Source organism: Crassostrea angulata, chromosome 9, assembly GCF_025612915.1.
Source record: "Crassostrea angulata isolate pt1a10 chromosome 9, ASM2561291v2, whole genome shotgun sequence".
NCBI lineage: Eukaryota > Metazoa > Mollusca > Bivalvia > Ostreida > Ostreidae > Magallana > Magallana angulata.
Genome location: NC_069119.1, coordinates 28588932 through 28615998, shown reverse-complemented (window position 1 = coordinate 28615998; position 27067 = coordinate 28588932). Strand labels below are relative to the sequence as shown.

At 33.1% G+C, this 27067-nt stretch overlaps 3 protein-coding genes across 3 annotated transcripts in view; all 3 read left to right on the top strand.

The window, feature by feature from the left end:
• The first annotated feature begins 591 nt into the window (after nt 1-591).
• LOC128162066 (gem-associated protein 2-like) lies at nt 592-10541 on the top strand. The gene is made up of 8 exons (XM_052825253.1): nt 592-759; nt 4407-4494; nt 5552-5641; nt 5921-5980; nt 6204-6371; nt 8691-8759; nt 9132-9242; nt 10018-10541. The coding sequence occupies exons 1-8, from the start codon at nt 629-631 to the stop codon at nt 10114-10116; spliced, it is 816 nt and encodes a 271-aa protein (XP_052681213.1). The 5' UTR covers nt 592-628; the 3' UTR covers nt 10117-10541.
• A 2157-nt stretch (nt 10542-12698) lies between these two features.
• LOC128163726 (uncharacterized) lies at nt 12699-15414 on the top strand. The gene is made up of 3 exons (XM_052827370.1): nt 12699-13064; nt 13767-13970; nt 14732-15414. Exons 1-3 carry the CDS (start codon nt 12740-12742, stop codon nt 15376-15378), a joined length of 1176 nt encoding a protein of 391 aa, XP_052683330.1. The 5' UTR covers nt 12699-12739; the 3' UTR covers nt 15379-15414.
• Nucleotides 15415-20524: 5110 nt separating this feature from the next.
• LOC128163062 (uncharacterized) overlaps nt 20525-27067 on the top strand; it is an 11304-nt gene continuing 4761 nt past the window's right edge. Inside the window, exons 1-3 of the mRNA XM_052826525.1 lie at nt 20525-20840; nt 21575-21796; nt 26619-26747. Of these exons, the coding sequence (XP_052682485.1) occupies nt 20531-20840; nt 21575-21796; nt 26619-26747 (661 nt within the window). The 5' untranslated portion in view covers nt 20525-20530. The remainder of the gene's footprint in view (nt 20841-21574; nt 21797-26618; nt 26748-27067) is intronic.

Here is a 27067-nt window from a genome sequence, read left to right as displayed (position 1 = left end):
AATTAAGGTACTAATTTTAACACATTTTCTAAGATGCGTGGATCTACATGTAAATGGTGTCGGATAAGTCCAGACTCCCTCCTCTGGAAAGTTCAGTATATATGTAATTTATCAATTTCACATATTTAGTAAAATTAACAAATTGGGCCTCAGACTTTCTGCATTTCTCGAACCCCCCCCCCCCCCCCCCATTTCCTAATCAACCCCAGAAAAATAGTCTGGATCCACGCATATGAACTATATAATGAATACCCCTTTTGTGGCCTATGAAAAATTGCTTTGATTGTATATTAATGAAGCCAGTGATTTAAATCCAAGCCTTTATAAATACAAGGCATCATATACCAATGTAAGCTTTATTCTTCACTATATTTTTTTTAGCGGACTTTTAAAATAAAAAAAACTATAATAATTTCGAAGAACACCTACTGCAGTACAGTAATTACTTAATTACGAAAACGAATTGCTTTTAATTAATGGTTAAAGACCTTCGGGTTTTTTGTTATAAAAACATAGCAGTTAAAGCGATAGGAAATATAGAAAATACAGACATACCTGGATGAACAGTTTAACATTTAATTGAATCGGGTTCGGAATACAAAATTACGTGCTGAAAACGATAGTGAAAATGGACAGCGATGATAGCCTCGTAGATGACGAGTTGCAACCTCAGGCGCTGGCGGTGCACATTGATGACAATGACGATTTTGACCTCAACATTCCCCCAACCACTGGAAATGAGTACTTGCGGCGAGTGAGGTATGTTACCAGCTGACCATTCACCATGGTATAACGTTATAATCTGAGAGAGACTTAGACTGTTAGAGTTGCTACATTTCATTCATTCTAATCGGGATTTATATAAAAAATTTCAAAATCAAACATTTTTTTTTTGATTTTTCAATTCATATTCCATCTTGGCTAATAATATGTAAACGGTGTGACCGTTGGACTGAGCGCAGTGCAGTTTGTTTTGTGTAAAACAAAATTTATTTGAAACGCACACAGTATAGGATCCGCCTGGTTGCCTACTCAAATCATTTGCCAACATTTAACTAAATGTGGCGTGCTCAGTCTACATTATGACGTCATGTTTCAGACGTAAAACGTACACGTTCTGTCTTCGGAAATAGCCGAAGAGAGTTACGTTATTCCGAACTTTTTTTAAATTTCTTCTTTCATTGTTTATCAATTTAGTTTATATAAATGCCGCGGAAATAAATATGAATACTTTATTCAGTATCTAAAATTTCAGTCCCCTGATCTTAATATTTTTATTTTCCATCTAATAATTTGATAAGACGTACACAGAACTAGTCGTGTTTCTTGATTAAAGCACTTTTGAAACTTATCTGGTGTCCTCTTTTATTTCTTTTAATTCATATTACCTTCTATTTAAATACTGGAACATTTTAATCGAGTTTAGGGGCAACAAACATCGATAAGTACCGGTCAAACAATGATCGAATTAACTTTTTAAAAACAAAATGGCTGCCAATATGGCGGCGCCCATGGCTGGAAGAAAATTTTTTTGGCCTTAGTACCCCTGATTCAACTTTCATTTTTCAATGATTTTTTTATATATACGTGTTACCATTAATCCTCGCTTCGCGAGGCGGGCTTCGCCCGCCTCTCGCTGCGCTCGGTATAAACGGTGTGACCGTTGGACCGAGCGCAGATTTCACACTGTGCAGTTTGATTTTTGTAGAACAAATTATATTTATTTGAAACGCACACAGTAGGATCCGCCTGGTTGCCTACTCAAATCATTAGCCAAAGTTTACTAAACGTCGCGTGTTCTGTCTACATTATGACGTCATTTTTCAGACGTAAAACGTACACGTTTTGTCTTCGGAAATAGCCGATGAGAGTTACGTTTATTATTCCGAACTTTTTTAAATTTCATCTGTCATTGTTTATCGATTCAATTCATATAAATGCCGCGGTAATAAAATTGAATACTTTATTCAGTATCTAAAAGATCAGTTCCTTGATGTTAATGTTTTTATTTTCCATCTGATAATTTGATAAGACATACATAGAACTAGTTGTGTTTCTTGATTAAAGCACTATTGGAACTTATCTGGTGTCCTCTTTTATTTCTTTTAATTAAAATTACCTTCTATTAAAACACTGGAACATTTCAATCGAGTTTAGGGGCAATAAACATCGATAAGAACAGGTCAATCAATGATCGAACTAACTTTTTCAAAACAAAATGGCTGCCAATATGGCGGCGCCCAGGGCTGGAAGAATTTTTTTTGGGCCTTAGTACCCCTGATTCAACTTTCATTTTTCACTGATTTTCTTTTATATACGTGTTACCATTAATCCTCGCTTCGCGAGGCGGGCTTTGCCCGCCTCTTGCTGCGCTCGGTATTATATCCCAATTGGGTGATTGGTCCCAATTGGGATATAATAGCCAAGATGGAATATGAATTGAAAATTCAAAAAAAAAAAAAAATGTTTGATTTTGAAATTTTTTATATAAATCCCGATTAGAATAAATGAAATTAGCAACTCTTAAGTCTTGGCAGAGACATACTCTGGTCTTGGTAAACGAATTTTTCTGTAACAGTAAGATTACAGAGATTGATCCCTCAGTATATCCAAAACAATTTTTTTTTTTACCTCAGTACATGCATGTATATAAATCCAAAGCTTCTTGGGGATAAATCATACAAACTATAGGCTGATAGGAAAACTTGCTTACCAAAAGTTGTTGTAATATATTTTTTTTTTTGCACATTACATTTATATCCCATTTTGGCTAGTATATCCCACACGGGTTTATTATATCCCATTTGGGCAATTGGTCCCAACCTGCTTAATAGCAAGATTCGATAAGACTGAACACCAATAACTCCTCCTCCTTTGATGCACTCCGACTAGATAGAATGTTCTATCATTAAAATGACAAATGTCCTACGGACCCAGTTTAGCGATAGAATTCGTCCCATATACTCACCTCGTAGCAAATAAAAAAAAGTACATCGAGTTGTATCTTGCCTTAATTTTCATATGACTAGTCTCAAATACCTACAATGTTGCTCTTTTATAATCCCATTTTACCACATTCACTGTTTTTGCAACGAAATAACTGCCACTTTTAACATCACGTTTGAAAATTCGCTGTTTACTGTCTCCATGTTAATGATAAACTCCGAGACATTCCGAGTGCGATTTCCGACAAAATGGCAGGCAAATTCAAACGTGTATATTAACAAAATGCCTTGGTACGACCTATTAATTGGATAATTTTGTGGAGTTAACTACCTATGCATGTTCAAAAAGGTTAATAGTGTGTAAAAATGTGTTTTTCCCCTGCAGATTATTTTTAACAGACTTAAAATCAACGCGAAGCAGATTTGCTTTGCAGCTGCTACATTGCAAGTATATGGGACGAATTCTTACTGTGACCTGAGTGTAGCCTGGTCACAGTAAGATTATTCTTTCTACATTCCGACCAACTTATCAAATTGCCCATACCCAATAATTTATTCAGCATCATAACACAATTTTTTTTTAAATTGATTGTTCATGTCATATTAAAAACGCATTTAGATTATGTTTTTTGTATCAATAAATATTGAATTGTGTTTATAAAAGCTTTCAGTATAGAAAAAAAATAGTTTGATTATCAGATAGTTTATGTGCAAGAAAAAAAGACAGAGCTACCTATCTACCCACCACAAAAAATTTGGGACGGAGAACATCAAGCATATCAATTATTATTCCTGGCCTTATTGCGGAATATTTTTGGGAGTTGATTTTAATCAACTCTCCTATGCAGTTACTCTGGCAAACCGAAAGTGAAAAAGTGTTTGGACCTAAGCACAAATCATCACTGCTGACAAGACTTAGTTCATGAAAAAATTCAAAGTAATGTATGCTGAAGCATTGTTTTTCAAGGAAACTTATCAATAAACACTTTGAAAATAGTCAGATTTTATATAATACAAACAACTAAGATATTTTTATAGTCTCATGTATTCCTATGCCAGAGTTTAATATAGCCGCGTTCAACCAAACGCTCGGCTGTCTCGTAAATCACCGACAAGCAGAAAGGCTCTCTTGCTTGTCGGAGATTAACGGACACAGCCGAGCGTCTGGTTGAACGAGACTAGAGTTCGATATCAATAGTGCTTGGATCCATAAAATTTTTAGAATTGCTTCGATTACTTATACATAGTTTGAAATCTATCTTAATTAAATATTACACAACATGATTCATATAGGGTTTCTCGAAATTCTTGTCGGAAAAGTCTAAAATTCATTAAAAAAAAGTGCGTAATTCAAATACAGACTAGAAATAATTGCCATGAAAGATAAGTTGATTTTAGAATAAATGATAATCGATAAAATCAACTCCCATCAGTACTTCAGTACTTTGATTTAACTTGTAGAGAGGAAGCAAAGGATTGTCCACAAATTGTTGTAGCGGACATCGACACATCTCCTTTCCTGCAAAAACAGACTGTGAAGATTAAAGAGGTCAGCAATACTTATAAATATGCTTATATTGAACATGTTGAATGCCTACAATGAACAATTTGGATATGTTGTAACTTGAATTTGTTATATTCCTGAAGTTCAGAATACATTTTAAGACGGGGGGAATATAACTAAATTCATAAAAGGATGTTCCTATTTAACTATGTTTGAATTAATAAGTTTCATTATTCATCTGATTTAGATCCTAAAATTAAAGCACTCGAATGTGTACATGTAAGGGAACCACTAATTCTATGCATATTTTCTCACTGTGTACTGTAGATTCCTTAATTTACCCAAGTTTTTAATTCCATGATTCAAACGTTTTGCATTAGATTGCGAGAATATAAGATTAAAACCTAAAAAATAAAACTTAATTATTATCATTGTTCTATTAAGTTAACATCTGTCCAAAAACGCATGAAAAATATCAAAATGAAATTTTATAAAATTTGTTTGATGTGCGTCTTGCGATTCTACCCAGATATTTACTCTGTGCATTTAATTAGGAATCTACAGTAATTCTGAAAGTACTGGTAGTACATGATGAATCAAAAGTACAAGGAGGTAATAAAAAAAGATTAGTTCTTGAACTCACAGTTACACATCAATCAGTAATACCGAAGATTCCTTATTTTACCCAAGTACTCATTACTTAATTCTGCGATCCCGTAGTTTTGTATTAAATCACGAGAATAGGAAATTGTGAGCATACAATTTTTGTCCTTATTTCTTAGTACAGTTCTCAGCTTTTTTAGAATAATAGGGAGATTTTAAAATCTGTGAGGGGTGTTTCTCACGATTTAACACGGATATTATTTTGTTGCTTTTATCATAGGAATTTGCAGTAATCCGCACATGTATTGAGTCATGTTGAAACAAATTGTGTTGCACCTGCACGTACAACATGCACAACGTAAACAAACCCCATATTTTTGTATGACTGTACATGTAAACTTACTTCTAGTTCCACACATACTTGTAGACATGCACATGTAAACGCTTGACCTCACTTATCTTCCTAGATGATTACTTCTTTTGATTTAATATGTTACAGCATGGTGGGCGTTTTCCAGCTCCAAAGGGATTTACACCAGATCTTCAATGGCAGAAGTTACAAACTGCTAACTTTGCTGAACTTCGTCAGGTATAAAATTTGCTGGAAATAACATTATGTTGTTAAAAGAAATTATCCAGAAAAAATAATAATGTTTCGATTTTCAATCAAACTGGGAAAATGTAAATGATGTGAAAGCTTGATCTGAATCACATTTTTAAATCAAAATTTTTCAGCAGACAGCTATGCGAATTATAAAAAAAAAAGTTCCAGTCTTGATTACTTTAGACAGAGACTGAACCATATTTTTTTTTTATATATATATTAATTTTTGGAAAATTATTTGATTCACATGTTTTGGATTGGTAGAATCTTCAGAGGCAAAAGATTCTAATGGCGAAGAAAGGACTGTTGAAGAGAGACAAACTGGTTTGTGTTTCTAATTAGCATTTTACATGTATATATAACATCAAATATTAAATTGTAACTTTAACTTGTGCAGTATGGATTTACATCAGTATGTACAAGATAAATTAATTAACTTAAGATGGGCCATAAAATTTAGAATCTGTTTTTAATCATAGAACAATGAACAATTTTAAAACAAAATTGGTTTTATTTTATGTGATATTTGAAATTTTCTTTTGAACAGCCCCAATGCAATGATGTAGAGAACTGGTGTCGCCTTTGCTTCGGAAGACTCATGCCACCAGGGGTCTCTCAGAGAGAGGTCAAATCGGAGGTCGTAATGGAAGAGGAAACCAAACCCAAGCATGAAGGTGTGCTTCCCCTGCTCAGCATCATTGCAGCATTAGATCAGGTAATCTCAGCATTGTCACAGCAGTAAATGCAGCATAAGCAGCACAAGTTTAATTAATATTAACATGGCTGCAGGATATGACACGCTTTGTAAATTTAGCATTGTTGCAGCATAAGATCAGTTAAATTTAGCATAAGATTAGGCAGAGAAGCAGCATTATTAGATCAGTAAAATAAAGCTTAGTCACAGCAGTAAATGCAGCATAGTAGCAGCATAAGATTAGTTAATCTTAACATGGCTGCTGGATAAGTACGATTAGTAAATTTAGCATTGTTGCAGCATAAGATCAGATAAATTTAGCATGAGATTAGGCAGAAAAGCAGCATTATTAGATCAGTTAAATAACGCTTAGTCACAGCATTAGATCAGGTAATCTCAGCATGGTAACAGCATTAGATTGGGTAAACTCAGCATTGCTGTAGTGTTATAATAGGTAACCTCATCATTATTGCAGCATTGTCACAGCGGCATACATATAGTCACAACATTAGATCACTTAAATTCAGCATAGTAGTAGCATAAGATCATCTTAACATGATTGCAGCGTAAGATCAGGTGAAGTCAGCATTGTTGCAGCATTAGATCAGATAAACTATGCATAATATCAGGTGAAGATTGAGTTGAAATATTAAATGGATTGAATTATTTTTGACACAATTTCTTGCAAAATTAAAATAGAATGTGGAAAATTATACATAATTTTCATTTTCAAGAAACTTGGTATATATATTGCAGGATGCCATTTATTTTTAAAATCAGAAAATATTTCTCTTATTTATCTCCCCTTATACCCTTATTTCTATGTAGCATGCTTCCTTAAAGCCTGAAAAAGAAATCAATGTTGAGTTTGTATAGTGCAGTATTTGCAGTCAGTTAAGACTGCCACATTGAAACAGGGAATAATTCAGTTTTCAATAGAACAGCTTATTTATGTCAAATGCTGCTTCACAATTATTTTACAGCTACATCAAAAATGAAATTTACTCAGTTTTTTTCCATTGTTTTATTTGTAATTATAATGAAAAAAAAATGAGCGATTGACTTGTTTCAAATCTTGCTTAACTCAAATTATCTTGAGTTATTTTAACTTCGGGAACTAGCTTTAGGGGAAAAAAAATTATTATGGCTATAATATATACTGTAGATTCCTTATTCCAAGCGAGTACTTAATTCTGCGATTCCACAGTTTTCCATCAAATCGCGAGAGCATAAAATCGCGAATGCCGAAAGTTTATCATAGTTTCATGTGGTTTACATATGTCCGAAAATTAAACAGGTCTAGGCAACCTATGTTTTTGGAGGATAGATTTTATCCTCCAAAATTGGAGGATAGATGTTTGTGCCCCCTGGTGGATCTTTTCAGATGAAGGGCATTAACTCTGTTTTTACAAAGGGAGTTAACTATGAATAAAATATAATTATTAGACAATAAAAATATCACCTTATTTAGCTATTAATAATTATATTTATTGATAATATTTGATAAATATTTAAGTTTAAATAATTGCAGGGCTGATTTTAAAGAAAATATTTTATGTGATCAGAAGACTCTGACTCACAATTTTTTCAATATTCAGGATAATTGATATCTATAAATGGTATCATTTTGATTAATAAAATTTAACAATGTCTTTTTGTGTGAAGGGGGTTAAATTTAAATGATACTTAATAACCTGTGAATTATTTAGTATAAGAGCTACAAAGTTCCTAAAGTATATGCAAACATTTACTTTGTACATGTACAATATAGCAGATCAAGATATCTATTATGTGTCTCTAAACGTGAATGAAGTCATTAATGTTTTAATGAGGAATAAACATCACTATTTTGTGATTTTGAGTAAATGAGACAGATGTAAATAGTCTTTGTCATTTGTAAAACTGAACACAGGAAGTACAAACTTTCAATGCATATTGTGAAAATACTATACATAGAATTTCAAATCGCCGCATACAATCATTAGTTTATTCCCTTAACTTTATCTCCCATATGGTCTGGTGCTTGCATTTTTTCATTAAAGATATGCACGAAGACTTTGAAATATACCCATGCTATCCTCCAAAAATGGAGGATAATTTCACCCACAATGCAAAGTGACTTTCCATATATGGTAAAAATCAGCAGCCATCTTGAAATTGAGCTATCCTCCAAAAACGGAGGTTGCCTAGACCTGTTAAAAGCAAGATTTCAAAATTGGCCAGACAGGCTTCTCGCGATTTTACATGGATATTAATTCCTTGCGTTAAATTAGGAATTTACAGTAGTAATACGTGTACGTTTAATATTAAGGTATACATGTATCAACTTGTTTGTTATAGCCCTCAGTCATCAGAGTGTTGGAGTATCATATTAACTGGTTCGAGGCTACAGGATTTTCAGACAAACAGGTAAAACATTTTTTGTTATTTTTTGCACTCTGCTATAACAGTAAATTATGGTAATCCTCACCAAGCAAAACGACAACACCTTGCCAAGAAAAGGATATTTTATCTCCAGGAGAATCGAAGATTTGTCTGGCCTTTCACGTGACTGTCTAGAACAATCAGAATTAATATAATTATAACAGAGATATAATGACACATTGTCTGACCAATCAATATTGACCCCCCCCCCCCCCAACTTGCTTTTAAAAAAAAACTTCACTTTTTCACTTCTTTTAAAAAAAAGCCAAAACTTTATTCTACTTCTGCTTTTTAACATATATTTGTTTAATACCAAAGTTAGAGAGGTAATAATGTGGGTTGGTTTCCTTTTGACAGGGGATGTGGTTCTATGCACTGCTAACCAGTCTGCAGAAGCCCCTGTCCCCAGAGGCCTGCGCCCTGATCAGATCTTTGGCCCGCAGTTGTGGAAATCTCAGGGCTACTTTGGTAAGTACAGTATACCATATCTTCAGATCTTTTTTGACAGCTGCAAATTTTATGAAAATGGGGTAAAATTGTCCATTGTTTGTTTGCAAAAGCCTATTTTGAAAGTTTTCAATAGCATACAATACTGTCCATAATTTCTGTGATATTTTTGTGCCACGAGTAAGTGAGCATGAAAATTGTAAAAATTACATGTAGATCATCCTGATTATCACAAAAATAACCAAAGATTTTGACTTCTAGAATATTTACATATAATACTATATGATTTCCATTTCAAAATATTGCCTTAAAAAACTTAAACATTTTGGTGGAATTTCAAATGTGGAATGTTCTAGATCAATTATTGAAATTTAAACATTTTCAGTTTCTTCATCCACTTAAATATGAAGCCAACCTTTCCAATGTGCAAAAATATATGAAAATTATAAGAAAGTTTAAAAGAAAACTTCTTGCCATCTCACTTGGCTTGAAAAAATTGAAGACCGATTATTTTGGTAAAATATAGATACACTACTGCAGTATTGTTATGAAGAATCATTGAAAAAATTCATGTCATGTCTCCAAATTCAGAAACCTGTACACATGTATATGTTGTGTGCAAAACCTATCTCGCTTGATTATGATTAACAGGGTTAAAGTTACTACACATCTCTTAACTCCAGCAATGTATGATAATATAATACATTGTATTTGATCACAACTACTCTATGTATAATACATCCATTATTACAGGTTTTTTAAAGATTTTTCAACATATATATTTTTATACCCACAGGAAAGTCCTGAAGATCCACGCTTAGTTCCACTAAATCTCTTCATCTGCCTTGTATCTCGCTATTTCGACCAGACAGATTTAGCAGACCCGGGCACCTGAAGAATAATTTTTTTATTAAAGAAATCCCAACGTTCTATGTGCCAAAAATACCGGTAAATGACTACTGTAGCTGCCAGAACAGGGGAAGGATAAACCGTTGTGACCAAATGAAAATACCGTCCCAGATTTACCATTTACTGTACGCAGAAAAGTGCTGCATTTGTGATTGCCAATGACAACAAAAGTACAACAATTATGAGACATCAAGTTCCTGTAGTTGTATAAATACAACATTTAGATTGACAATCCTACAGCTTGTTTTTATTCTGAGTAGAATGTATGCATGAAACCAGTGGCTGTGTTCATAGCATACACTTGTCAGATCAGCCCAGGACTGAACATGCTGAATGTGGTTGTGTTAACGTTTGCGTATACAATGTATTGGGTTTGACTGTTTTCTTCTATTAAATGAAATTAAACCTTAATATCATGTGTCTTAATAGTTACAGAGCTGTGTATATGTGTGACTGACGATTCCTTGAATAAGTTATTCCGTTATTCCATATATAAACAGAAGACTATCAACTGATTTTGATGGTGAAGATTACTATTCTTTTTATTTAAAGTCTTTAGTAGGAAACGTATACATTGTACACAGAGTGACTTTTCTCGTCCATGGCATCATTTAATCATCCCTAGTAAGCTGACAATTTTGCTTACGTCCAATGACCCGGAGCAACCACAAACTTATCGCAACATCATAATAACGCGTCCGGTAACTACCCTTATAATAAATAAAATGCTTTCTTTGGTTATTCATGCAGAATATGAAGGTAGTGACATTGCAGAGAAAATACATAACCCGCGTTAGCGTGTCGATCATGTATTTTTTTTTCTGATTGCTTCCTTCGATTGCTAAGGTTCTAAAGCGTGATTGTATCTGATAAATATTGAACAGCGTTTTTACCAAGGATAAATCATAATATTTTATAACCTTTTTAAAATTTCGTATGAAGTTAATATATAAATTGCTGATAAAGACTGTTTGATATTTTCCATTTGTTGATGTTTTGCAAATAGTTGGAGAAACACTGGGCACAAAGTATAAACCTAAGGCTTGAAATTAAATATTTGAAATATTTTCTCAAATTTTACATAAAATAATGGCAAACTTCTGTGTTAGAGTAAATTTCAATCCTCTACCTTAAGAAGAAAATATAAATCATAGCCTTCATTTGTAGGCAAAATGGAAAATATAACGAGGTACAGCGTATTTTGGTAATTTCGAGCATTTGAATAGCGTTCATTTCGTAGCTATACTTTGGTGCAATTTAGCCTTCTATCATCCAAGAATGTGTAACGTTAACGTTTGTTCCTTTTATAGTAAAGACATTGAATTTGGACATAAATATCACAATTGTTCAGACTTTGTATGCATCAGTTTTCAAGGTCATATTAAAAAGATCAAAAGTCAAATATGATGAGGTTATCTAGGAGTATTCAAACCTTAATTTATCCAAAACCCAGGGTCAAATTTTCATTTTTTTTTAAAAGACATTTTGATAGCAGGGTCATGACAGTTAAACTGTAAAATTTTACTTAAACTTTAATTATAAAATTTCTTTTTAGAGACCTTTAAGTGTTTCAAATTTTCGTCCTTAAGGCTAAAAGATAATTTGCAAGCACTATGCTTACAAAATATAATTTCAGAATTTATTGTAAGTTACCAATTAAAACATATTTCTGTGTCTTCAAGTAATATAAGGTTTTCTTTATAAATAGCAACAGAAACATATGTAATATATCAATATACAATTAAATGACTGTTTCGGGTATAAGACGGTAAAATAGTCGACCACGCATGTTTATATTCGTAGGTTTGTAAATTTTGCAAAAATATTTCATTAAGTGACATAAGTTAGGCTTGTTAATACTTTTGTGCACGAATTGTTTTGTTAATTTCGCAAACGTAAGTTAGGCTTGTTAAATAGTGCATGAACAGTGATGAATTGTTATTTGCTTTGCAGATAAAATTTAAACAATGTAAACTGTGAATAATTTATAAGCACTTTAGCTATGTCGAGACAAGTTAAACACCAGCATCTTCTATACAGTCTTCTCATCTTCGGCATAATGGAATGCAATAATACGGTTACACCGTAGGAAAATAAAAAATCTAATTTTGATATTGATAAATTATAATACAGACCCTGAAACGTATTGCTAAATTATAATAGACAGTATTACATGTAATTCACAGGAAAGAAAATTAATTTAGTTAAATAGTTCTTTTACAAATTACATGTAATGAGCAAGCATCTTAATATTTTTTCTTTTGTCTTTTCTTTCTTTCTTTTTTTACATTATGTTGACATTTTAATCTAGTAGTTAATATTCTGTTTGATTTTGTTTTCTATTATTTTAATAAAAAGTTTATACTAGGTTCATATTTGCCTTGTAAATTTCCCTTTGTATTTATTTTTTGAAAGTCTGGCTGATAGAATATATAAAAAAAGATAATTTGATCACTATTGATATAAAATTTACCATTAGGCAAACTTTACTGTAGAAAGGCTGACTAATAAGTGACTTTGCATGATCTGCATATCTGAAATGGAATTTAGATCGGGATCGGAGTTTGACGACCACGCTGACTGGATTGTAAATTCGGGAAAAATCAGAAATGGACGATTCAGCTGGAGATCCAGATTTAGCCTTTCATGTTTCTGTGTTGGAATCTCTTGTTTGTGCCCTTTCACCTATAAAACTCATCGTATGCAACGGGGGTGCAGCAAGAGGGATCAGTTTTTCACAAGCAAGTGTGTTAGTTGATTTCATGTTGCATTTGGATCGCAAAGGACGCGCATTGACGAATGTCTACCCTTTCACTGATATATTCAAAAAGGGAAACGATCTTTTAACAGACTATATAAAATTTGGCAAAACATCATCAGGCATAAATCATCAAATACTGGAAGCTCTGTTGTCGTTTCTTTCCAAAGTCGAGGGTAAGATAGTAAATTACATGTTATAACAGATTATATATAGTCAACAGCTGGTCATGATAGTGTAGTGACAATATAATCTGACACAGTTCCTGAAACATTCTACCGGCACTTTCCCATTTTTCCGTGTGTTCACTGTGCACTCACAGTGTGTTCACCTACACTCTTCTCACCGTTCGGTCAGCGTGCTCTCCCCATTCACTGATCCCCATTCAAGTGGAAAATTGGAATGTTTCATAGACCTTCTTTTGAAGGTGGAAATTAAAATTATTAAGAAGAACAATTAAGTTAAATGAATTTAGTACATGTATATACATATATATATATATACTAGTACATATGTAAGTGTTTCCTTTTGAATTCAAATTAATTTAGATTTTTAAAAGATGATCCAGGTGCATAAGAAAAGTTACATGTATAATATATCCGGTAGTTTAGGTCACATGAAGTGTTTTTTTTCATCTTTTCATCTCCTCACATGACTTTGCTGGAAGTATATGAGACTAGATTGTTCTTGCAATTCTGTATTCAATGATATCGTGCTCAACTTCATCGAATGAAATTTATATTTTTCTTTGTGTATTTGGATATTTCATCCTTGTGATTATATACTGTCAAAAAAAAAAATCTAAATCCAGATACTCAATCTCTCTTTAAAAATGAATTTAATACTTAGATTTCTCAATGACATTACTTTGATTCCAGAAGCAAGCGAGGGACTTCAAGTAGAAAAGCAAGAATCGGAACGAAACAAAAGTGAAACTGACTGGACAGCTAGACTTGCCATCCATTTTTTTTCACCTCTTTCACAAACCAAAGACTATGTGCTAGATAATCATGGCATGAAAAAATATGAAAGATGTCCATGTTCCTGTAACAAAATAATCAGATATGGGGACACATCAATAGGTAAGAATTTTCTTGAAAAGAAAGGCATTGCTGCCGCTTTCTTCTTTTCCACTAGAAAGGAGAACAAATACTGAATGGGCGGTGAGCAAATGCAGAGTGAATGGTTGGTGAACGTAGAGTAATAATAAATAGTTCATCTGACGTTCAGCGATCACTCTCTGTTTACACTGTGCTTGTGTTTGTTCTCTGTTGGTGCGCTCCATTCTCTTCCATTCTCCATTTACTAAGCGCTCACCAAATTCCTTTTTTTGTTCATATACAATTTGGTCTCCACTCACTGTTTTGTAATGGTATTTGATTTTTATTCAACTTGTAGTGTGTTTCTATCCCTTTGCCAAAGCACCAGAATAGAAAATACACTTCTCCTTGGATAAAAATCCTAAATACCATTGCAAATTTTGAGAGATCCTATACATATCATATACTGTGGAATCATTAAATTTCGCGATGGCTCAATTTTCGTGGAATTCGTGGGTACCTCTCATCCAAGAATTAACATCCTTCATGAATGAATAAATTAGAGTAAAAATGTCATATTTCCTTTAGTAGATATATGAGAATACACGAAATTACGTCCCCATGAACCTGTAAAATTTAAGCCATCCACGAAAATTGGCCCCCACGAAATTTAATGATTCCACAGTAATTGTATCATACTGTTTGATAGTCTGCCAGAGTTGTTCAAGTGAGTGGTGTGGCTCCTTAGCCTCTTGTAGTACATATTGTATGAAAAATGAAAATTTGTATACACTCTATTGCAGGTAATCCTAAAACTTGGTATGGGAGATTCGACATTTTAATTGGAAAATTTACACATGAGGAAAGCTGTGAAGAATTGAATAAGCAAAGGTGTGAAATTGATATTGGTGCAACGGTAGTACCGACATCTGAAAATCCAGACACCGACTCTTCAGATGATCAATTGTTAAGCAATGATGAGCCTTCTCAAACAGAAGTTGAGACAGATGACTTGAATAACCACTTGTCACATTTGTTTTCCCAAACCATTGTGTTGTCTTTTTATCAGAAAAAATGTAATCCCGCTTTAAACATTGTTCCCTTGATTGGAGTGAGTAAGACCCACATTCAGTTTCATTTCTATGACTCTGAGAAAGACATATATCTGGCAAGTAATCAAATGCCATTGTTTTATAAAAATAAAACCTTGCAGATTCCTACAGTGATTGCAACCTGGTTAGTGTTAAACTACAAGCATCTGTCATCAGGTGTGACAAGAAATATCGAAAACGACGGAAAGTTCGGGTTCCATTCTCAGATTTTGCCTGAAAGTTTACATCTGTATCAGAATGATATTGAAGTGGGCCATAAAGTTGAGCCTGAAACATTTTTGTTAAATGCCGATTATCATGCTACTCTTGTACTAAGAAAGGATGACAAAATGGACTAAGATACTCATATCCCAACATGCAGTTTATTGTTTGTCAGTTTTATACAGGGAAAATTATTTTTGGTTGAAATTTTTTTTTAATTTAATGAATACTGAGATTTGAAAAATTATGAAATAGATATGTACCTTTAAACACTCTGAAGTAAGAATCGCTCTCATATTTTAAACAAATTGCTAACTTGTGTAGTTGCAAAATCATGGCTTGCTGAAATTGAACATTTTTTCCTTACTCTGTTTTCCAAGATGATGATGCATCTTACTATACTGATGCACTCAACAGGCTTAATTGCTGAATCTGAGCCATGTGGGTTTCTGATTCTGGTGGGCCGGCTTCAAGTTTGGTTATATATGTACCTGTATTGTGTAAAACTTTCCTTTTGCTAGACATTCATTGATAATTATGAAGTTTATGTTTTTTAAAATTTCAATTTTGCAGGTGAAAATTTATTTTTTCTTGCAATTAAGGCATAATAATTTTCAGAACAAGATGTAAACTTGGCCTGCTGCAAAATTAGAGCTTGCATTAATTTGAAAATAAAGTATTTTGTTTTATTTTATTTCTATAGTGTCACATTCTTACTCATTAATAAAAGAAAGAAATACTAGCAATATCAGAAGCAGAAGTTTCTTAAAACGTTACATTCTCTGTTCAAAAGGCTTTAATATTAACTCGGTATTATGATAAATTTAGAAAATATACCAGTATTCAGTAAAAGGGATAGGTATTTATAGGCCGAAGTTTATATATGTGATTTGTTTATGTGTTTGTATGTGCATTATAATCCTTTGGGTCTAATTTTATGTATTGACTATAAATATTATTGTGCTTGCATTAAGTATGAGATATTTTATAGCATTGCTGCAAATATTATTCACTAAAGATATATTAGCATGACAGCATCGATTGGTGACATTTATTTTAGCTCACAGTGACTAAGTTTGGGAAGCTTGATGCTACCAACTTATTAGAGTTTTTTTTTGCATATTAAAGTTTGCACTGATTTAAGTTCATCCAAAAAGTTCTTGGATGATGCATCAGAGGTACTTGTGGATTTAGGCTTATCGGAACTGACTTTGATGCTGAAGTTTTGTAGCATATGTCTTTTGATAGTCATATCTTATTTTATTACAGGTCTTGATAGATTAACCAAACTTTAACATGTTTGATTGAAATAAAAAATCTTGTGATTTTATTAGCAGGCACGTAGCATCGTTTTTGAAAGTGGGGGGGGGGGGGGGGGGGCAGACTCATCCAAAAAATCTTGACAAGCAAAAAAAAAAAAAAAAAGGAAAATTTTCAGTTTCCCAAAATCTTCCAAAATCCTAATCCGGGGGGGGGGGGGGGGGGGGGGGGGGGGGCGTACTTTATTACTTCAATTTTACTCCTCATTTCCTTATTTACATATCAACTTTTTACATACTCCCAAAAAAGTAGGGGGGCCAACTCCATGATAACTCCTTTTTTTATTAGTAAATTTTAAAAAATTTGTTACTGCGAGAAAAAGTGGGGGGGCCAGGCCCCCCCCCCTAGCCCCCCCTGATGCTACGTGCCTGATTAGTCATCTGAGCTCATTCTCAGTCTACCACTACCACTACCACATGATAAAAATATAGTGAGAGTACCATCTCTAGTTTAAGAGATCCAGAATCTACTCTAATTTTCCTATACAATATTGTTTTACGGTGGACCGTTGGAGCTAGCGTTGCCAGAACTACACACATTAGAACCATTTTAACAAGAGCTTGGACTTTGGGTAGTCGTGTCAAATACACTGTAGCAATGTGAGGTAAGCCTGTCTATTTCATTGCTGGCCACCCAGCCGTTGCTCTATGAAATCAACAAGATTTGTCTGGCTTTTGAGCTAAGACTACGCAATCTGTGTATATTTCCCTTTAAACCAGCGTCATTTTTCACTTGAAAGCTAGTTACGTCCTACCGAAAGTCCAAGGTCTTGTTAAAATGATTCTATTGTCTACAACATCCCATAAACATGCCCAATTCTGAGACAGTCCTTTTCAATATTGTAGTGAATTAAATGATCAAAATAAAGTGCTTGTCAGTATTATTTCTCCTTTGTTCCATGTTCATTTCTTGGTTATAACTTTTATCACGGGTTTATTTCATTTTTGAGTTTGAATATACCTTACGTGTTTCATTAGGTGGACATTTGGTGCACACACGTCAAATATTTTGTGAAAGCAATGAATTCATTTTAGATTAGATTTAATACTATTTTTATCAAATGAAGTTTTAAAACTGAGAAGAAAAAAAAAGAATTCATGCTTTTTATTAAGTTAGTGAAATTATAAGCCGGATTTAACTATTTTGGAAGTTTGGGTACGTAGATAAAAATGGCATTCGAAGCCTCTTTCTTCCGAAGCCGATATATAGAACCGTTTTAGAAAGACCTTGAACTTTCATTATAGGACGTAACTATCTATTTCTTTCGTCAAAACAAGTTAAAAATGACACTGGTTTCAAGTGAAATATGTGCACCGATTGCGTGGCCTTAGGCCAAAGCCATACAAATCTTGGGCCCGTTTCACAAAGCTATCTTATGACAAATATCTGTCTTAAGACCAAAATTTGTCATAAGTTTTTATCATAGCTGTTTCACAAAAGTGTCTTAACTTATGATAATCTTAAGATTGTTCAAAATCTTAAGACACCCAGATACTTCTCTTAAGTAAATTTTAAACATGGCGGCGGCCTATGTTTTGATAAGAAATAGGCAACCTAAAAGGCGCGAGCGTGTATTCAGGGACAGTGCTGAGATTCTGAGAACTAAGTAATTGCCATCTTTCCTTTGAATATTGTGTTCATTTAAATTTTATTAAAATTTCAAAATTGTTTCTTTTGCTTTATATACGGCTAATAATAAAGTAATAGTAATTTAAAGATATTTCATAATTTTAATGCGAGACAAGCATTTGTATACAGGTATTTAGGAGGCCAAATGGTCAGTAAATTACAATTTTGAATTACTATAGAAAAAATTAAGATTCTATGGTTTCAAAATTATCATTTTATATTTTTATAGATTTATCTTTCAAACACTCAGCCTCCTTAATAATCATCAATCAATAAAAGAACACTATTTTCTTCACTGGTTCAAGTTGTTTTTATTGTTCTTATCAAAAGAAAGTACAAAAATATACGATACATTATAAAGTATCCAGTAATGTTATTAACTATATATTTATACTGCAGATTTCGTAAATAAATTCTTTACTTTACAATTTACTGATTGAATTTTATGCAATCGCTCCTATAATAATTATCTTTAGATTATTTTAAGATAAGTTAAAGTTATGACAGCTTTGTGAAACAGCTATGTCATATCTTATGATAATCATAAGTCAAATCTTATGACAATCTTAAGACATGTCTTATGATAAATCTTATGACAGCTTTGTGAAACGGGCCCCTGGTTGATTTCAAAGAACCATGGCTGAGTGGCCAGCAATTGAAATAGACAGCCCTAGGTCACATTGCCGTTTGACACAAAAGTCCAAGCTCTTGTTAAAATAGTAAAATTCTATAACAACTAAATATTCCATGACTATTCGATAACAATATATGTTATAAAAAATATTTCTATATATCTTTTGTATAATATTTGCGTGTAAAGAAAAATTGGTAAGCATTCTCGGGTAATCCACGCCGACAATTTCCGCTTTCTATGAATAGTATTAATTAACTTTTTCGTGTGATACATTTTTCAAAATGCAGCATATTTTGATAAGACCCAGATATAACACTTTTTTTTTTATAAATCCTAAGTGAGTACAGTGTATACAATGATATGTAACTACATGTATGTTAAGCTTGCGTTTACCATGTGTGAAAAAGGAAGCAGTTTTAGCAATTAATGTTATTAAATTTCAAATCTTACACCTAAATTCCATGTATTCCAAAGTTGAGTAGCACAAAATCAACTTAATAATTTTATTCTAAAAAGCAAACTATAATTTTCGATGTTCCTAGTTCGTTACTTCTAGCATTAGGAAGAATCTGAGATAAATAATTATTGTGGATCTTGTTGCTATATAGTAGACATTCTTCTTTTGCCCAAAAGAGTTTCCCAGCCTGTTTCAAAATAGGTCTAAAGGGATGTTTTCGAAGCAATATAGTTGATAAATCTGTAACAATGGATTAATTGGATTACGAATCAGTGGAATTTCGTTCCTCCTTTATTATGAAAGAGAGAAGGTAAGAAACATCAATTGTTTATATCGGGGTACTACCTGGGATATTCTGCAAATAAAGCATTTTTGTAATCGATTGTCATCCGGGCCACCTCTTTCTAATAAAAGTAGTATTTATATAGTGACGTTTCTAATCTCTCTCTCTCTCTCTCTCTCTCTCTCTCTCTCTCTCTCTCTCTGACCGTAATTCAATGATATTTGTCCATGTACATGTATATGAGTTCGATGTGACGTCAAATTAATGTGATATAAATCTAGCTTATTAGACCAAGGACGTTTACAGAGAACGATAGAATACTACATGGTATAATCTTCAGCAGCCTGCTGGATTCTTCGATAGGGTATTCATAAACATGTGAGAGAAAATAATAAACAAGTATTTCAAATACAAGTAATATTAACAATTTTTTTTATTATATCATGCGTTTATACACAAAATGCTACATTGATCCATTTGAAAAGTACGTTCTACTGTACAGGCATACATGTATGTCATTAATCGAGGACCAAAATACTGTATACAAGCCGGAAAAAAACCCTGGAATTTGGGTGAAAAAACTGTAAACTACCTATCAAAAAATGCATTGTAGCTATATATATAGGCACGTAGCATCGTTTTTCAAAGTGAAAGGGGTGGTGGTAGGGGGTGGGACTGATACTGACTCATTAAAAAAAAAAATCTGGACAAAATCCGTGAGGGGGCGGGGGGGGGGGGGAGGTTGTAATCTATAACGTTCATTTTCTTATTTTTACTGCGACATAAATTGGGGGTCTCCTCCCCTGGCCCCTCTGATGCTAGGCCTATATGCCTGCTTTGGGGCGGCTGGACCAAACGTAGGGGCGGATGTAAATTCCTTTATATATTTTTACGAGGAGGTTAAGGGACGGATTGACCGAGAAGATTTTATTTGGGAACGAATTGACTTGGCACCCTTGCACAGCGATGGCAGAGAATGCCGAAGACCGCGAACATGTTCTGCAATCCTTAAACTTTCAAAGTTTCAGAAGAGTCTTGTTTGCGTTGTTGAAACTTGGCAATCTTTGTAATGCTATAAAAAGTAAATCGTTCATAGATGCAGATAGTGATTATGAATGCATCATGTACGGGGACTTTCCTTTGGCCATAAACTTTTCCCTTATTTTCGAACCTGGAATACTTTTTCTGAAAGATGTCATCGGCAGACGGGTGGAGGGGAAAATGGATTACGAAAAAAGGGCCCTGCAGAAATTGGAAGATTATGTGAAGGAAATGGGTAAATACTTATATCGATTGTTTTCTAAAGAGCGTTATCTTGGCCTAGCTGCAATATCGTGTAACCACAGGTGCTTGAGGACAGGACGGCAGGACTAAACCCCCCCCCCCCCCCGTCCCCCACCCCAAGTATCTACACCCCCGGGGTTTTTTTTTTCAAAATGTTTGTTTAAAATAATTTTTTGCAATGATTGTATACAATAGATAATAAATATGTCATTAAAAGGGGGGTCGGTCCTGTCCTCAGGCACCTGTGATTCTAACTACGTCTAGACAAATTAGTGAAAAAAGATAATGTGCCAACATGGTCAATGAAGATATCTTGAAACATTTCCCTTTCATCAATTTCAGTTACACTTTTTTCACAGGGATGTGTAGGATATATATATATATATTAAAATTCGGCCAAATGTGCTGCGTAAACATCTCGGTAGGTATAGAATATATCGGCTTTTATAGAATTTTTTTTTTTTGTGAAGCGACAATTATAACTCTAAAATGGCAGTGCAGCTTACCATCCTATCCTCTAGAATAATATTTTAATTAAATTTTGATTGTCAATGTTAACAGTTTTAGACACCTTTTAGGCTTTAAATCCATAAAAAACTAATAAAAGCATGATACATTTTCTATAAAGAAAAAAAAAACCTGTAGGATTTTTAGTCTATTTTGGACATTTCTAGTTTTTCATCAATTAAACAAGTTAAAGTTCATCTCTGATGATTTCAATTTCAGACTATCATGCAAAATGTCTCAGGAAGGTACTTTATGAGAAGGAACAACATTCACTGACAGGTAAAGACCTTACTGAAGGAGAAGTAGCAGTGACTTTGACAGAGCATTTACTGGGAAAACTAGCTCCAGGAGATTCTTATGTAGATGATGGAAAAGCCAGGGGAAAAGGACAGTGTCTCTGTGGATGCAATAAGAGCCCAAAATACAGATCTACAGGAATAGGTACAATACAGTAAAACACGGTTATAGCGAACACGCTTATAATGAATTGATGCTTACAGCAAAGTGATTTTCATTCCCACTGACTATATAACACGAATTTCGGTTAGGCCTAAGAAAAAAAATTGTTTGTTTCCGCTTTCCGTCCGACCCTAGCTTTTACCCCCCGACTCAAAACTTTTTTTAAGGATTTTTGATGGAAAATCGTTTATTTTCGTTTTTTTCTGATTTGGAAAAAAAATTACTCAAAATTTTGGTCACAAAAACGCTTGAAGCAGTTACTCTTCTCAAATCAGTGTAACTCAAACGTTTTGTTTCAAAATGGCTGTATGTTTCCATGTATTGTAAATATTAATAATGCTCTCATCGTTGGCAGAGGAAGTATCTGATATATATATATATAATATCATTTTTGTGTTTTCTTAAGACCAGCAATAGACAGGAATGATATTAAAAGTATTTCTCATTTTATACCATTCAGCAGTGTCAGTATCTAACCGGCATGTATGGATACTGCAATATTAAAGGGAAAAAAAATATTTGAAAAAATAAAAAAAATTCCGACCGACCGACCCTACTTTTTTTCAGCATGAAAGCGGAAACAAACCATTTTTTTTGTTAGGCCTTATAGCAAAGCAAAATCACCCATCCTTGACACTTCATAATAACCATGTTTTACTGTTACAGTAATACTTATAATATGCTGTTAAAAGAAGTATATGTTGTACACTACTCATGTGCGTATTCAGAAAGTTTTTCAGAAGGGGGGTCTGAAGGTAATATTTGAGTGTGGGGGGTGGGGGGTTCCGAGGCATATTTTTTGTAATTTATAATGTAATTTGGAGAATTTTGAATTTTGCAGGGGGAGGGAAGGTTTGGACCCCACTGAACCCCCTCTAGATCATTTCATGCTGCTGACATTATACATTTACAGTGCTTTTAAGAGGCTGATCCAGAGGCTACATTTCACCAACTTCACTGAAAAAGCCAAGTCAATTTTTGGCTACATAACAGTTCTTATTTTTTCAAAATACTTATAAGAAAAGAAGTTATAAAAGTCAATGCTTAGCATTTTTAACTTTGAGATTACACAAACCCAAAAGATTCAAAAGTATCCCAGCATCCTCAGTGAAAAGTTGTTTAATCAATAAGATACATATTTTTTTCATTATATACTTTAACAGCAATCTATTTAATATACCAAATGTAATGTTACAAGAAAGGTTTCACTTCTCCCATCGGTGTAATTATCAAGCGCTGGTCAAAAAGAATTTTGATAACAGAAAATTGCATGTCAAAATAGAGATAAATTAATGGGTTAGTGTGGGGAGATAACTGGTTGAGCATCTCTGATCAAGTAGGTGTTACTATATACAGGGAAATATTCCCCCCGTTTTATTTTTGCCCCTTTCGACCCAATTGTCAGCAAGCGAATTTATAAATAGGCAAATTTCAATGTCTCGAATTATCTCTCTGCAAACACAGCTGTGACTTGGCAAATTCAAGATGGGACGGAACTGTTTTCAAGTGTATAAGGGCAAAAATTACATGGGGCAAACATAACTCTGTATACAGAAACTACATGTACATCTCTTGGCATTGGGCAAAAGGATCGAATCAACCTCTTACTGGTTATTGCCTGTGTTGGATTGAATTGGTCTTGTTGGCCAGTATAACTTTCAAAATAAATGTGATGTAAATTAATTAAATTAATTTGGTATTCAATGATATATATGTTTTAAAAACATATATATATTATTATATACTATATAATTTTTTCAAAAAGTAGCTAACACATCTCTATTTTTACCAAAAAAAATTGAAAGTGATTTTGTCCAACAAGGTTCTCATAGCTGGTTTAGACTTTAGACAAACTTAGTTTACTGAAATTTTACAGAAATGAAGATCAGCAATGGTAGTTATGCAGCTACCTTATTAAATTTTCATACTATCCACTGTTGTCCTAGAAACAGAAGAAAAGGGACAATTTTTAATTTTCCTTTTTTCTTTGTCAATCAAACATTCTGAAAGAACTATATATGATAAGAGTTAAAATGTTATGTTATATTTTAGATGAGTTAATGTAAAATATATTTTTCACCTATTTTTTTTTATTTATTTGCACTCACTGGCAGTATATGACGTCAGAAGTGACACTATTTCTATAATTCAATCAAAATCAGTCAAAAATTGACATTTTTCTTATCTTTTTATGAATGAGAAATATAGAGCGCATGCTTGAACAAGGAAAATAATTTTGTCACTTATTAGCCTTGGCTAGATACATCTCTGATTAAAATATTTTGTTTGTTCAAGCATGCGCTCTATGTTTCCAGAAAGAAAAACTGCTTGAAAACAAGCTGTTTTATGCTAAAAATGCAAAAATGGCGAGAAAAGGTTGTCTTTACAATGTCATTTTTCTAAATTGTGGGCTGTTGAATCAAAATGAACACTATGTAAAAACATCACATATATCAGTACAAAGAAAACAAAGAATTACAGAAAATTGCATGTCAAAATAGAGATAAATTAATGGGTTAGTGTGGGGAGATAACTGGTTGAGCATCTCTGATCAAGTAGGTGTTACTATATACAGGGAAATATTCCCCCCGTTTTATTTTTGCCCCTTTCGACCCAATTGTCAGCAAGCGAATTTATAAATAGGCAAATTTCAATGTCTCGAATTATCTCTCTGCAAACACAGCTGTGACTTGGCAAATTCAAGATGGGACGGAACTGTTTTCAAGTGTATAAGGGCAAACATTACATGGGGCAAACATAACTCTGTATACAGAAACTACATGTACATCTCTTGGCATTGGGCAAAAGGATCGAATCAACCTCTTACTGGTTATTGCCTGTGTTGGATTGAATTGGTCTTGTTGGCCAGTATAACTTTCAAAATAAATGTGATGTAAATTAATTAAATTAATTTGGTATTCAATGATATATATGTTTTAAAAACATATATATATTATTATATACTATATAATTTTTTCAAAAAGTAGCTAACACATCTCTATTTTTACCAAAAAAAATTGAAAGTGATTTTGTCCAACAAGGTTCTCATAGCTGGTTTAGACTTTAGACAAACTTAGTTTACTGAAATTTTACAGAAATGAAGATCAGCAATGGTAGTTATGCAGCTACCTTATTAAATTTTCATACTATCCACTGTTGTCCTAGAAACAGAAGAAAAGGGACAATTTTTAATTTTCCTTTTTTCTTTGTCAATCAAACATTCTGAAAGAACTATATATGATAAGAGTTAAAATGTTATGTTATATTTTAGATGAGTTAATGTAAAATATATTTTTCACCTATTTTTTTTATTTATTTGCACTCACTGGCAGTATATGACATCAGAAGTGAGACTATTTCTATAATTCAATCAAAATCAGTCAAAAATTGACATTTTTCTTATCTTTTTATGAATGAGAAATATAGAGCGCATGCTTGAACAAGGAAAATAATTTTGTCACTTATTAGCCTTGGCTAGATACATCTCTGATTAAAATATTTTGTTTGTTCAAGCATGCGCTCTATGTTTCCAGAAAGAAAAACTGCTTGAAAACAAGCTGTTTTATGCTAAAAATGCAAAAATGGCGAGAAAAGGTTGTCTTTACAATGTCATTTTTCTAAATTGTGGGCTGTTGAATCAAAATGAACACTATGTAAAAACATCACATATATCAGTACAAAGAAAACAAAGAATTACAGTAGAATGACAATGTTCATTTTAGGGGGCCATTTTAGGCCCATATCATATATAGTCCTTTAAAGGCTTGTTTCTTGCATCTTGTATATTATCATGCTGTCAAAAGTATTGGGAATATTTTTAAAGGAACTGGCTAGTAAAAATGATTAGCCTGGGTTTTTTTCTTTCTTTTTTTTGTTGTTGTAAATTTAATGTCAAAATTTTAATTGAATATTGGAACATTGGAAATGACTGATGTTTATTGTCCTATGAAGTGATTCATATAACAAAACAGTCCTTAACAGGTTAACCACATTGAAAGAGATTCCTTGTATTAAAAATAACTGCATTTAAATGAAAGTAAAACAATTAGGAAGTTGTATGCAGAATAGTTTAAAGTAAATTGAAAATTGAATTCAATGGACCAATTTTCACGTCAGATTGGCTAATGCTTGTACGTGGCACAAGCCTTTCCCTTGAATCACTGGGTGATGGGAATTCACTACTCATCAAGTACTGCAATACTTATAATAGTTTCACTATAAACATTTACAATGTGTTGTTAGTAGAATATTTAGAATTTTATGTATATAGCTACGTTTTCTGTCTAGTAAAATTTATCATTTTAATAAAACATGCTTATAAATACAGTATTAAATTTACACTATATAAATAGTGCCTGTTTGGGAGGGTAACAGTTAAAATTGACACCCCAAGGAAACAATTGTCAACCGACGCAAAGCGGAGGTTGACAATGGTTTTCAAGGGATGTCAATTTCATTTCCTCCCAAACAGGCACTATTTATTTTATTATACTGAATGTCTTAATTTTATAGATTTTTTTACTGCTTTTACATAGAAATGATGTGAATTCCACTGCGAACTGTACGCGCATAATTTACGCGCATGTAACAATTTGTTGTGTTACCCGTTGCTAAGTGTGTTGCTAACGCTGAGGGTAATAGAACGGATTATCAACTGCATCTAAACCAATCAGATTTCAGTATTTAACATGAAAGTATAATAAACTGTGTGTGTATTTTGTAGGTCATGAAGACGTCTGGCATGGGTTTATTGATATTTTGTAGGTCATGAAAACGTTTGGCATGGTGTTTTGATATTTTGTAGGTCATGAAGACGTTTGGCATGGGTTTATTGATATTTTGTTTTCATCTCATACTGGGATACCAGAAAGTATTGCAACAGTAACAGAGACACTTTCACCATCTACATCTCCTTTGGATTCAGAAACAGAAGGTACGTTTTGCTACTCTGATGGTTTCTTTGTCCTAGCAAATAAGATTTTAAGCTCAAGGTCATTTCAAAGTTAACCAGGGCTCTACATTAACTTTTTTTCCTACTTGTCCATTCGGACAAGTGACCAAGATATTTACTTGTCCGAACTTCAACTTCACTTGTCCAAAAAATTTTCAATATTAAAGATCAAATATTGTCAACTTGAAAACTACAGTTCTGTATTACTAAAATAAAGTCATTTATTGATTATTCTTGCCATAATTAATAACCTGACTTCTTAAATGGAAACTTAAAGTGTCTTTCCTAAATGTATTGGTTCC